Here is a 14,063-nt window from a genome sequence, read left to right on the forward strand (position 1 = left end):
CAGGCTCCGGAGGCTGGAGATTCCTGGAAGGAGAGGGGCTGCGTGGGTGGGGCCAGCCGAAAATTATCTGGCTGGCAGGAGGCGCACGTGCATGCGTGGTGGAGCTGACCTAGGGCAACGGCTCACGTGCCTGCAGAAATGGCTCCGCGTGCCATAGTTCGCCATCACGGTTGTAAGGCAATCACTATTCATCATAATTTAATTCAGTGGACAAAGGAGACAAAGCTACTGAACAACCTCCTCCATCTTCTAGCTGTATTTTTAAAGGATCTTAATTAACCTTTATTAGAAACGGATAATGGGCAACAGTAAGATTCAAAATGTACTTTTAACTGTGCCTATTAAAATAAAATATAAAGAATATTATTATTTTTATTTAGTTTAGATTTATTAGCATCTTTTTCTTATCCTGCATGTGCAAAATGTTACGTATATGGATTGGATTTGATAAGAACCATATACTGTAGATTTCAAATCCAATTAAGCATAGTGGATTAGCTGTACCAAGAAGTAGAAAAAATAGTTTTATATAATTTCACACCATGTTCTCCTGGTAGAATCAAGCTAACAAAACATTGAACAAGGAATTTAAAGACAATTTGTCTTCTACAGAACACTTGCATTCTACTAAAACCCTACAAAATGATACTACTACGAAGTTATTCAGTGATTCCACAGTACCCCAAAGTAAGTGATGAACACTTCCTAAATTTTGTATTTGGTGTAGAAAGTAGAAACATAATAGATTTCAATAATTGTGGCTGAATTATCAAGGATTTTATTTTTAAAAAATCAGCTTTATATACTTCCATATGTACTTTCACCACACCAAGAGCTGCCATGGTGCAGTGGTTAGAATGCAATATTGCAGGCTAATTCTGCTAACTGCTAACAGTTCAATTTTCACCAGCTCAAGGTTGACTGAGCCTTCCATCCTTCCAAGGTCGATAAAATGAGGATCCAGATTATTGGGGGCAATATGCTTACTCTGTAAACTGCGTAGAGAAGGCCATAAAGCACTGTGAAAAGTTATATAAGTCGAAGTGGTATTACTATTGCTATATGTGAGAGTTATTAGGAGAGCCTTTCTGAATAATGTGAAGTTGGCTCTTCTTTATAGTACTGAATATGAAGTCTGCATTTTAGTTTTACTTCTCTTAGTGGCAATAGTCAATAAAAAAATGAATATTCATATTGAACAGGGAACTTAAGGGCAATTTGTCTTCTACAGAAATCTTGCATTCTACCAAACCCCTGCAAAGTAGTACTACTGCTATGTTTCTCCGTGACTCTACAGTACCACAAAGTAAGTTATAACACTTTCTAAATTATTTATATTTAGTGTGGGGAAGGTAGTGCCATACTTATTTCAAATCAAAAGAATAATTATGGCTTAGAGCATGCAGAAGTAGAAATATCATTTTATATAATTTCATATTATTCAATAGTTATTATGAGCCATGGTGTCATAGTGGTTAGAGTGCAGTACTGTAGGCTACTTCTGCTGACTGCCAGCTGCCTGCAATTTGGCAATTCAAATCTCACCAGGCTTAAGGTTGATTCAGCCTTCCATCCTTCCGAGGTGGGTAAAATGAGGACCCAGATTATTGGGGGTAATATGATGACTCTGTGAACCACTTAGAGAGGGCTGTAAAGCAATGTGAAGAGATATATAAATCTAAGTGCTCTTGTTATTACTATCAGGGAAATCTTTCCAGAAAATAGGAAATGTTAGATTTGTTCCTTTAGTATTCCATTCCATTTCCATAATGTGAAATTTCTATTATCCAAATGAAGTCTACATTTTAGTTTTACTTCTTTGTTAGCATCTAGCTAACAAAGCACTGAATCATCACATTGTACAAGGAATTTAAAGAAAATATGTCTTCTACAGAATCCTTGCATTCTATGCAACCCCGGCAAAATGATACTATTATTACATTGTTCGGTGAGACCATGGTACCTCAAAGTGATTCCACAATACCACAAAGTAAGTTATAAACATTTTTTAAATTATTTGTATTCAATGTGGGAAAAGCAGAACCATATTTATTTCAAATCCTAGGCATAATCATAGTTTAACTACATAAAAAATAGAAATATCCACTTTATATAGGAAAGTTATTCTCATTAGGAAAACCGTTCCAAATAACATGGAGCATTAGATTTATTTCTGTAGAGGTTTCCTTTATAGTATTTCCTGCAAATGAAGGGTCCACTTTTTTTGAGATCAACAAAGTATTGATCTATTGATTGCAACAGGAACTGGCCAACTGGCTGTTATCCAAGGCTAACATTAAGGCAGGACTAGGTCTCATGGTTTCTAGCCAGGTGCCTTGATCACTAGGCCAACTGGCTATGATATTGTATTTACAGTTCCCACTCATAGTATTCTTTAGCATCCATAATAAAACATATGTAGCAATATGGTTAAATATCAGGATATTGGATTAACAAGAATGGTCTTCAAGGGGATTTACTTGGAATGCAATTGACTTGAAGCAGAAAAGCAATATTTGCAATAAATAATAGGGATCAATATCTTATACCTGATCTCACATTATCAAAGCAATTTATTTTTTTCTTAAATTAATATAGTTTTTGAATCTGAATTACATGTTGGGCTGCCTGATATGCTATATAACATGGAAGAATCTAATGCTAATGCTAACTTACATATTGGAGTCTAGAGATTCCATAAATACATTTGATTGGATAGCAACAAAAGTATCCAATCTATAATTTATTTTTATTTTATTTAGTTTGTCAAACATGTACGAGATAAGAGGTATAAGTATAAACATGGATATGAACACAGGAAATGGGTACGAATAAATGGGGACAATAGGACAGGGACGGTAGGCACGCTGGTGCACTTATGCATACCCCTTACAGACCTCTTAGGAATGATGTGAGGTCAACAGTAGGCAGTTTAAAGTTAAAATTATGGAGGGTTTGAGGATGTAACAACAGAGTCAGATAGTGCATTCCAGGCATTGACCATTCTGTTGCTGAAGTCATATTTTCTGCAATCAAGTTTGGAGTGGTTTACCTTGAGTTTGTATCTATTGTGTGCTTGTGTATTATTGTGGTTGAAGCTGAAGTAGTCATTGACAGGGTGGACATTGTAGCAGATAATTAGGTCAGACCATAGGCAGTGTAGTTCTAGGTTGCCCAAGCCCAAAATGTCAAGCCTGGTATTCTTTTGTGAGTGGAGGAGTGGAGTACTCTTCTCGTGAAATACCTCTGAACTGCCTCAATTGTATTAATGTCCGATATACAGTGTGGATTCCAGACAGATGAGCTGTATTTGACAATAATCAAGGAACAAAGTCAGTTTAAAGAAAGTTGATTCTTGATATCCATCATCATTATCATCATCAACAACAACAACAACAATAATAATACCGGTTTCGCTACTCGGAACATCATATATTTTAAGAATATACTTGGTTGATACCTAGGACAATGGCAGCAACCAGTATCAACCATTAACACCAGTTACTCTTATTTGTGACACATTTTTAAATGATCAGTTGACTGAGTTTCATGTTTAATGAATAAAAGAGATAATAATAATAATAATAATAATAATAATAATAATAATAACAACAACAACAACAACAACAACAACAACCACACACACACACAACACACCAGATATCACAGTTGTGGAAAACTGAAACATGCAATTTATTGACATTGCGGTACCAGGAGATGCCAGAGTTGAAGAAAAAGAACTGGAAAAAAAATCATGAAATATTGCGACCTGGCCATCGAAACTACACGGCTTTGGCTTAAACATGTAACAGTGATGCACCCATTGTCATCAGGGCACTTGGTACCATGTCCAAGAATTTTATAAGATACATCAACAAATTGCAGCTTTCTGCAATCACACCAGCAGAACTGCAAAAAATTGCACTATTTGGAACATCATCTATCTTAAGAAGGTACTTGGTTGATACTTGGGATGCTGGCAACAACCCATATCAACCATCAGCACCAGTCAATGGTATTTGTGATGCTTTTTTGAATGTTCATATTTGAATGTTGAGTTTCATATTTAATGAATAAAGATAGTAGTAGTAGTAGTAGTTATCATTCTTTGGTTCATCACAGCATCAGGGAAGCCAAGAGACAAAACTGCCTTTTCTTCCTAGGGCTAAATCTTCACCGACCATGGCATACAGATATATTTCCTTAGATAATCTGATTTTTATTGCTGCTAAGAAACGTTCTTATTGAGAAAAGTATAAGCAGTGACCTGAGGTTTCATGCCTGCTGCCCACAATTACAATCCTCTTAATGTGATCATTTCCCATGTCTAACATCTTTAAAGGGCTGCTGCTTGTTTAGGTTGGAGAGGCTTACTTGATTTATAAGCTGTGAAAAGGTATTCCCTGTGGCAAGTCATTCTGTTTTCACATGCATAACACACACTCAAATAGAATCAAGCAAAGTAATATTGATTACTCATTTTCAAACTGCTTTTGACATCTATTTCTGAATCTTAAACTTGTAGGAGGTAGCTCAAGGTTCTTGTGTGAATTTCTGATAGGAATCCAACTTTTGCCACAGTACTGTCCATCTTGTATTAGTGTAAAGAAATTACATTAGTGCCACTGCCTCCTGGAGCAAAAGGCAGAAGTTTCATGTTTAGAGGATAAATAATTATTTCACTTTGGAAGGGAGGTAAAGAAAGCTCAATGTGGGTAGTGTAAATTGTGTGTGCTTCTAATCCTCTGTAAATCCTGGAATTAAAAGTTAGGAATAAAAATAAAATGTATTTCAGTACAGAAAAAAGATTTTGGTTTTAACAAAAACGAAGAAGTTTAATTTATTCTAGCAAAATGTATATAATTCCAAATTATTATACTACTATGTACCTGCTGAAAGACGACTATCATAGTTGAAGGTTTTAATAAAAATACCATAGGTTAACCTGAAGAATATCTCAGGTTCAATTTCTGACATCTCCTGATAACAAAGAAAAATTCCTACTGAAATACTGAAAAGCTAACGTCCATTAAAGGCTCACAGTTCTTGAATTTTATGGGAATCAAATTGGATAAGGTTAGTTAGGTGATATGAAAGACTTCTCAATAGTGATACATCTGTGATGATGTTTTATATATGCAACTGATGATGTGAAGTTGTTGCAGTTGTTAACTAGCTCTTAAATACAGCTACTAGATCTGGGTGAAATCCAGACAAACTTTAGATCACATCAAAAAGGTAGACTGTTCTTTTTCTCTTTGCTGCCATCTAATGATCACAGGATTTTTACAGCCCAGATCTAATAACATACTACAACCCAAGTATATTTTTTTCTCTGATTTCCACATTTGTGCTTGAGCAGGGATTATCTTAATTTATTTCCAGTCATGTTTAAGTAAAGTCTAAGGGGGTAAATATCCTTTCTAATAAATATGACTCTATTTAAACTCTTATGGTCTAATGTCATTATCCTGACAAAGGGTTCAAGAATTCCAGGGTAACAACCCATCAAAATGCTGCCACTGTACTCACTTCCAGGATAACTCCATGTCATCACAACATACGCAGATGCTGTGAAAATATTAACATGATTTTGCATAACTTTATAAACTAGAATATATTGTCTACATTTTAATTATATGTAAAATTAGGTTCCTTAAATCAGGATAGATAATTTGGAATAGCTAATGAAAGAGAGAGAAAGTGAGAAACAGGGAGGGGGGAGAATCAGATCGGGCCTGTGGAAAGTCATGCAAGCTATTTTGTGAACGATCAATAACATATTGAGACACAAAAATGCACCTAATCCATCTTGTTTGACTTGAGAAGGCTAAGTAGGATTGGTTCTGGAAAAGAGACCATACAACTAATTTCTTCCAGAAATTCTGAAAGAAAGCAATTTTGCAAACCCTTTAGGGATTATTATCAAGCAAACAACACAGACCTATCCATTAAATCACCTGAGGTAGGTTGACTTGAAGAAGAAGAATTTGTCTTCCACTTTTACCTGTATAGCTGCCTTTTCAGATTTCCAATGAAAATACCAGAGGAAACTGAGGATGCATTGATGTGAGCCATCTCCTCAGCCTTCTTCATAGAAAGTACAAAGGCCTCCTGACTAAAACATAAGAACTGAAATAAAGAATAACTGAGCATCTAGAACAATATAAAGACAACCAAATAACATTGCCTGAACTGAAGCTTATTCCAAAGAAACTGCTAGCACAAATATTAAAAGATGCCAATGCTGTAATATTAGATATAAGTACCAGCAAGAAAGAAATCAATTAATTTGTCATTGCATTGATTCCTCCGTCAACAATAGTGAACAATTCAGGCTATAACCATCATATCTCCTTTACACGGACAATCTGAAGCTGTGTGGGAAATCACCATCTGAAATAGAATTGCTATTCCACACTGTCTGTATATATCTGTATATGTAAGAGCCAGAATATTGCAATGGAATTTGAACTGGACAAATGTGCTACCCTATCAAAATGTGGTGGTGGTGGTGGGGGGAAATAATGAAAATTTGAAGGAATCAAGATCCTTATGGAAATAACATTAAGAGTCTGAATGAAGATGGTTGTTACAAATATACGGGCATCTTTCAAGGTGACAACATCAAGCACATTGAAGTCAAAGGGAAGGATCAGAGGTAAATATGTCATGAAAATTAAAAAGATCTTAAGCCTAAATTCAGTGGAGGAAATACCGGAATAAGAAGACCGGAGAGTAATGACAATTAATTGAATTATGCCAGTTATCCATGCAGTGATGTTGACAGACTCTACTTATCAAGGAAAATAGTTGGAAGTGGTATATTGCAATAAAACAGAAGACTAACATGCTGTGGGACTTTAGAATCCCAACAGACAAGCACCTGCTACATGTTAAACCTCAGACTAAGCAATTATCAATAAGAAAGATTAAATAGTTTGGATAGTGGAAATGGCAGTACCTGGAGGCAGCAAAATAAAAGAGAACTTATTGGCGAAAAATCACAAAATACGAAGATCTGCATATTGAAGTAAAACGATTGTGGCATACGAAAACAAACAAAATCAGCACTGACAAAATCATCACCAATCAATTGCAAAAGGCAGCTTTACTTGCAACAGCTTACATCCTGCAACAGTGTATGTAACAACAAACAACAAAACTGCCTATCTTAGGTTTTTAGGAAGGACTTGGTAGATGAATAAAAATGTCAGATTGAGCCTAAACATTTATTTTATTTATTTATTTATTTTGTCACAACATCATATAAAAAGATTATATAGTATATAAACATATATATGAGTAAATATTAGGAGGTATAAGCATATATATATATATATATATATATATATATATATATATATATATATATATATATATATATATATATATATATATATATATATATATATATAGGTCTTTGGTTGTTCGGGTTTTCTCCCGTGTAAAATTGGAAGTGTCTTGGCGACGTTTCGACGAAGTCTCATTCGTCATCTTCAGGCTTCAACCGTGCTTCTGGGAGCAATGTGTGATCGCAGCTGTTTCTTCCTTTTAACTGCTAGTGGGGTTTGAACTGATTGGGTGGGAGCTTGGCTGTGCTCTGATTGGATGGGGTTTTCTGTGCTCTGATTGGCTGGGGTGTGTCCTGTGTTGGTGGGGGCTTGGTTGTGCTCAGTCTAATCTGTGCTGCAGGGGGATTTGAGCTGGTGAGCTGCACTGCTGCTGTTTGGCTTCGTGTTCGTGGTCGTGCTACATCTTCGTAGTGGGTGTCAGTCTGCTGCATGTATGGATTGGAGGGGTTTGAAGTGGCTAATGTTGTAGCTGCGGTCTGGCTTCTGGTCCTTGGTCGTGCTTCCTGATCAGTGTGGGTTTGGGTGTGCTTTCTGGGTGGATGTGTGGTGGTGACATCCTGTGTGGACCTCGTGAGTGTGGGTCTGGTGTCATTCCTCGTGTTAGGGACACGTTTGTCAATAAGGGCAGGTTTCCAAATGGCTGGTAGGCGGGAGGTATCATCTCGTTTGTTCATGCTGTGTGGTGATGATACCTCCGCCTGAGCCATTGAAACCCCTGTAATGTCTGCGAGGAATGACACCAACCGTAATATCCCATCTTTTATTATGGTTGATTGCACAGTCAGCCAGATGTAATCATTATTACTATAATAATACTGGTAAACTGGCTAAAACCATAAAGAATATGTCTGTTTTAAGGAAACCTGTCCATCAGAAGAGTGACTGAACTAACTACCATGAATAGCCCTGCTAATTTGTATACTGTAAAATGACCTTAATACTGGTAAACTGGCTAAAACCATAAAGAATATGTCTGTTTTAAGGAAACCTGTCCATCAGAAGAGTGACTGAACTAACTACCATGAATAGCCCTGCTAATTTGTATACTGTAAAATGACCTTAATACTGGTAAACTGGCTAAAACCATAAAGAATATGTCTGTTTTAAGGAAACCTGTCCATCAGAAGAGTGACTGAACTAACTACCATGAATAGCCCTGCTAATTTGTATACTGTAAAATGACCTTAATACTGGTAAACTGGCTAAAACCATAAAGAATATGTCTGTTTTAAGGAAACCTGTCCATCAGAAGAGTGACTGAACTAACTACCATGAATAGCCCTGCTAATTTGTATACTGTAAAATGACCTTAATACTGGTAAACTGGCTAAAACCATAAAGAATATGTCTGTTTTAAGGAAACCTGTCCATCAGAAGAGTGACTGAACTAACTACCATGAATAGCCCTGCTAATTTGTATACTGTAAAATGACCTTAATACTGGTAAACTGGCTAAAACCATAAAGAATATGTCTGTTTTAAGGAAACCTGTCCATCAGAAGAGTGACTGAACTAACTACCATGAATAGCCCTGCTAATTTGTATACTGTAAAATGACCTTAATACTGGTAAACTGGCTAAAACCATAAAGAATATGTCTGTTTTAAGGAAACCTGTCCATCAGAAGAGTGACTGAACTAACTACCATGAATAGCCCTGCTAATTTGTATACTGTAAAATGACCTTAATACTGGTAAACTGGCTAAAACCATAAAGAATATGTCTGTTTTAAGGAAACCTGTCCATCAGAAGAGTGACTGAACTAACTACCATGAATAGCAATATATATATATATAGGAAGAAGAAAAGAAAAACAATAGGACAGGAACGGTAGGCATGTTTGTGTGCTTATGCACACCCCTTATGGTCCTCTTAGGAATGGGGTAAGGTCAATAGTAGAAAGTTTTTGGTTAAAGCTTTTAGGATTATGGGAAGAGACCACAGAGTCAGGTAAAGTATTCCAAGCACTGATGATTCTGTTACAGAAGTCATATTTTCTGCAATCTAGATTAAAGCGGTTAACATTAAGTTTAAATCTATTGGTTGCTCTTGTATTATTGCAATTAAAGCTGAAGTAGTCTTTAACAGGAAGGACATTACAATAGATGATTCTATGAGTTAAACTTAGGTCTTGTCGAAGGCGACGGAGTTCCTAGTTTTCTAAGCCTAGGATTTCAAGTCTGGTGGGATAAGGTATTTTGTTGTTTTCAGAGGAATGGAGAACTCTTCTTGTAAAATATTTCTGGACACGTTCAATTGTATTGATGTCAGAGATGTGGTGAGGGTTCCAAACAGGTGAGCTGTATTCTAGAATTGGTCTAGCAAATGTTTTATATGCTCTGGTTAGTAGTGTAGTGTTTTTGGAAAAGAAGCTACGCAAGATTAGGTTTACAACTCTTAGAGCCTTTTTTGCTATGTAGTTACAGTGGGCTTTGGCACTTAGATCATTTGACATGAAAACTCCAAGGTCTTTAACGGGGTGAGGGTCATCTGTAAGGTAATGTCCATCAAGTATGTACTTAGTGTTTGGGTTCTCTTTTCCTATATGTAAGACTGAGCATTTGCTGGTTGAGATTTGGAGTTGCCAAGTTTTAGACCAAGACAACATCTGACTGATTGTGCCACCAACCGTAATATCCCATCTTTTATTATGGTTGATTGCACAGTCAGCCAGATGTAATCATTATTACTATAATAATACTGGTAAACTGGCTAAAACCATAAAGAATATGTCTGTTTTTAAGGAAACCTGTCCATCAGAAGAGTGACTGAACTAACTACCATGAATAGCCCTGCTAATTTGTATACTGTAAAAAATGACCTTAATACTGGTAAACTGGCTAAAACCATAAAGAATATGTCTGTTTTTAAGGAAACCTGTCCATCAGAAGAGTGACTGAACTAACTACCATGAATAGCCCTGCTAATTTGTATACTGTAAAAAATGACCTTAATACTGGTAAGTTATTGCTTCAATTGTAAAGGAGTCTCCATGAAAGGAGGAGGACGAGCAGGGCAAAAAAGTTGTTGCAGCTGGTTTTGGCAAGATTGCTCTAGTCTACAGAGAGGGAGCTGAGGGAAGGGAGGTACTGTATATTAATCAATTTCCTCACAATTTCTATGTCATAATCAAGATTGAAAAGATTTATTTCATAGGAGCTCTGACATGTATCACCCTACCTGTACCTGCCACTAAAGAACGAAAAGCTGAAGATGTGGTTGTCCATATTCTGAACAAAATTATTGAGAGAATTTATGATTGCCCGGGAAGCCGATGTGTTAATCCTTGTTAAGATCATTGCAAGATGTCTGGCTTTGCTTATATAGCAGTATAGATTTTAGACACTTCCATGCTTGGAAATCATTTTCACATCTAAACCAATGACTCAGTCTTTAAGAAGGGAGGAAGACAGATGGGCTGTACTTCCAGAAATTATTTCAAAAGCTGCATGATTAACATACAAATTGTCCTCATTTAGCGACTGCCTCATTTAGCAACCATTCAGTTGTGATGGTTATGAGAAGAATTACGACTAATCCTCACATTAATGTGAGGTCAGTAGGAGAGGAAAGGAAAGCTGAAGATGTGGTTGTCCATATTCTGAACAAAATTATTGAGAGAATTTATGATTGCCGGAAGCCGATGTGTTAATCCTTGTTAAGATCATTGCAAGATGTCTGGCTTTGCTTATATAGCAGTATAGATTTTAGACACTTCCATGCTTGGAAATCATTTCACATCTAAACCAATGACTCAGTCTTTAAGAAGGAGGAAGACAGATGGGCTATATATATATGAGTAAATATTAGGAGGTATAAGCATCTTTATATATATATATATATATATATATATATATATATATAGGAAGAAGAAAAGAAAACAATAGGACAGGAAGGGTAGGCATGTTTGTGCGCTTATGCACACCCCTTATGGTCCTCTTAGGAATGGGGTGAGGTCAATATTAGAAAGTTTTTGGTTAAAGCTTTTAGGATTATGGGAAGAGACCACAGAGTCAGGTAAAGTATTCCAAGCACTGATGATTCTGTTACAGAAGTCATATTTTCTGCAATCTAGATTAAAGCGGTTAACATTAAGTTTAAATCTGTTGGTTGCTCTTGTATTATTGCAATTAAAGCTGAAGTAGTCTTTAACAGGAAGGACATTACAATAGATGATTCTATGAGTTAAACTTAGGTCTTGTCGAAGGCGACGGAGTTCCAAGTTTTCTAAGCCTAGGATTTCAAGTCTGGTGGGATAAGGTATTTTGTTGTTTTCAGAGGAATGGAGAACTCTTCTTGTAAAATATTTCTGGACTCATTCAATTGTATTGATGTCAAAGATGTGGTGAGGGTTCCAGACAGGCGAGCTGTATTCTAGAATTGGTCTAGCAAATGTTTTATATGCTTTGGTTAGTAGTGTAGTGTTTTTGGAAAAGAAGCTACGCAAGATTAGGTTTACAACTCTTAGAGCCTTTTTTGCTATGTAGTTACAGTGGGCTTTGGCACTTAGATCATTTGACATGAAAACTCCAAGGTCTTTAACGGGGTGAGGGTCATCTGTAAGGTAATGTCCATCAAGTATGTACTTAGTGTTTGGGTTCTCTTTTCCTATATGTAAGACTGAGCATTTGCTGGTTGAGATTTGGAGTTGCCAAGTTTTAGACCAAGACAACATCTGACTGATTGTGCCACCAACCGTAATATCCCATCTTTTATTATGGTTGATTGCACAGTCAGCCAGATGTAATCATTATTACTATAATAATACTGGTAAACTGGCTAAAACCATAAAGAATATGTCTGTTTTTAAGGAAACCTGTCCATCAGAAGAGTGACTGAACTAACTACCATGAATAGCCCTGCTAATTTGTATACTGTAAAAAATGACCTTAATACTGGTAAGTTATTGCTTCAATTGTAAAGGAGTCTCTATGAAAGGAGGAGGACGAGCAGGGCAAAAAGGTTGTTGCAGCTGGTTTTGGCAAGATTGCTCTAGTCTACAGAGAGGGAGCTGAGGGAAGGGAGGTACTGTATATTAATCAATTTCCTCACAATTTCTATGTCATAATCAAGATTGAAAAGATTTATTTCATAGGAGCTCTGACATGTATCACCCTACCTGTACCTGCCACTAAAGAACGAAAAGCTGAAGATGTGGTTGTCCATATTCTGAACAAAAGTTATTGAGAGAATTTATGATTGCCCGGGAAGCCGATGTGTTAATCCTTGTTAAGATCATTGCAAGATGTTTGGCTTTGCTTATATAGCAGTATAGATTTTAGACACTTCCATGCTTGGAAATCATTTTCACATCTAAACCAATGACTCAGTCTTTAAGAAGGGAGGAAGACAGATGGGCTGTACTTCCAGAAATTATTTCAAAAGCTGCATGATTAACATACAAATTGTCCTCATTTAGCGACTGCCTCATTTAGCAACCATTCAGTTGTGATGGTTATGAGAAGGATTACGACTAATCCTCACATTAATGTGAGGTCAGTAGGAGGTCAGTTGCAGGTCAGTAGGAGAGGAAAGGAAAGCTGAAACAAAATCATAAGCACTGTCATGGTTTCACTTGTGGTTGCTTCGCTTACTGACAAAGTTATCTAATTGTGGTTGCTAAACAAGGACTGCCTGTATAAATTTATGCTCTGCTTAGGATGAGGGCAAATTCTAAGTGCCTTTTTGTTTCTAATTTATCTTGTGTCAGTATCTTAGTCCCATTGTTGCTTAAGTTGCAAATGCCAATGTGTTATGGTGTGATTCTTGCCCCATAAATGCCATCCTATGCCACACAGCGTTGCAAAACTACAAATAAAAGATTTTTTTTTAAGTATCATGTCTCCTACCACTGACGTAGCATAAGCCACAATATATTATTGTAAGAGATATGAAGTGCGATAGGATAATAAGTTGGAAACTAGATCATGTGTTATGTCAGTAAGCTGCACATTAACAGTACCAGGATAAGGCATTAGTTTAAAACTCTTACCCAATTGTTCCAATGAGTCAACCCAAGAGATATATAGTTGTATCCTGTTTTTATATCTGTAGGTATCATTTTTAAAGCTGCTGTGAACAAGGCTGGTGGTGAAATGTCCTTTTACTGCTGCCAATATGTGTGGTCTCCTTGGTTGTAAAAGGCAACCAGCACAGAGAACACAAGGGGGTTGCATGACATCCTGCCATCTCTCGCAACATCCAGGGCCTGTCTCAAAGTATCTGCCACCAAGATGGCCCCTGGATCAGTGGTGGGCTGCTACCAGTTTGCTCCAGATCGGGCGAACCAGTAGCATCGGCGTCTCTGCACGTACCCACAAGCAAACTGGTAACGACAGGATTTGAAACCCACTACTGTCCTGGATCCTGTCTCATGTTGACTCCACTATAGTCAACTACTTAGAATAATTTGTTTCCATGTGATAGTAAAAAAAAAAATTCATAATTTAGAAATATAGAAAAAATAACTGTACAAAGCTTGTTTATGGTTTTCGTCATAATAATTTTGGTACTGTGCCCTTTCCAGGTTCTGCAATGGTTCCAAAACACAAGACATTTCCCTGGCCAGGAGTTGTGACATTTCTGCTTCTCTTCTGCACATGCTTAATCATTTGTGGGGTCAGAAAATGGTGTCAGCATCAAAGAAAAATGTAAGTACATTGTACCTACCCCCAAAATTGTGAGTTCATTTTGTGTATCATTGTGAAA

General features: G+C 36.7%; 1 protein-coding gene across 1 annotated transcript in view; it reads left to right on the forward strand.

Annotated features, from left to right (window-relative positions):
- Nucleotides 1–14,063, forward strand: part of CD96 (CD96 molecule) — a 44,495-nt gene that overhangs the window by 27,500 nt on the left and 2,932 nt on the right. The window contains exons 10-13 of the mRNA XM_058185744.1: nt 613–687; nt 1,232–1,306; nt 1,895–1,990; nt 13,882–14,005. Of these exons, the coding sequence (XP_058041727.1) occupies nt 613–687; nt 1,232–1,306; nt 1,895–1,990; nt 13,882–14,005 (370 nt within the window). The remainder of the gene's footprint in view (nt 1–612; nt 688–1,231; nt 1,307–1,894; nt 1,991–13,881; nt 14,006–14,063) is intronic.

Source organism: Ahaetulla prasina, chromosome 5 (genome assembly GCF_028640845.1).
Source record: "Ahaetulla prasina isolate Xishuangbanna chromosome 5, ASM2864084v1, whole genome shotgun sequence".
Taxonomy (NCBI): Eukaryota; Metazoa; Chordata; class Lepidosauria; order Squamata; family Colubridae; genus Ahaetulla; species Ahaetulla prasina.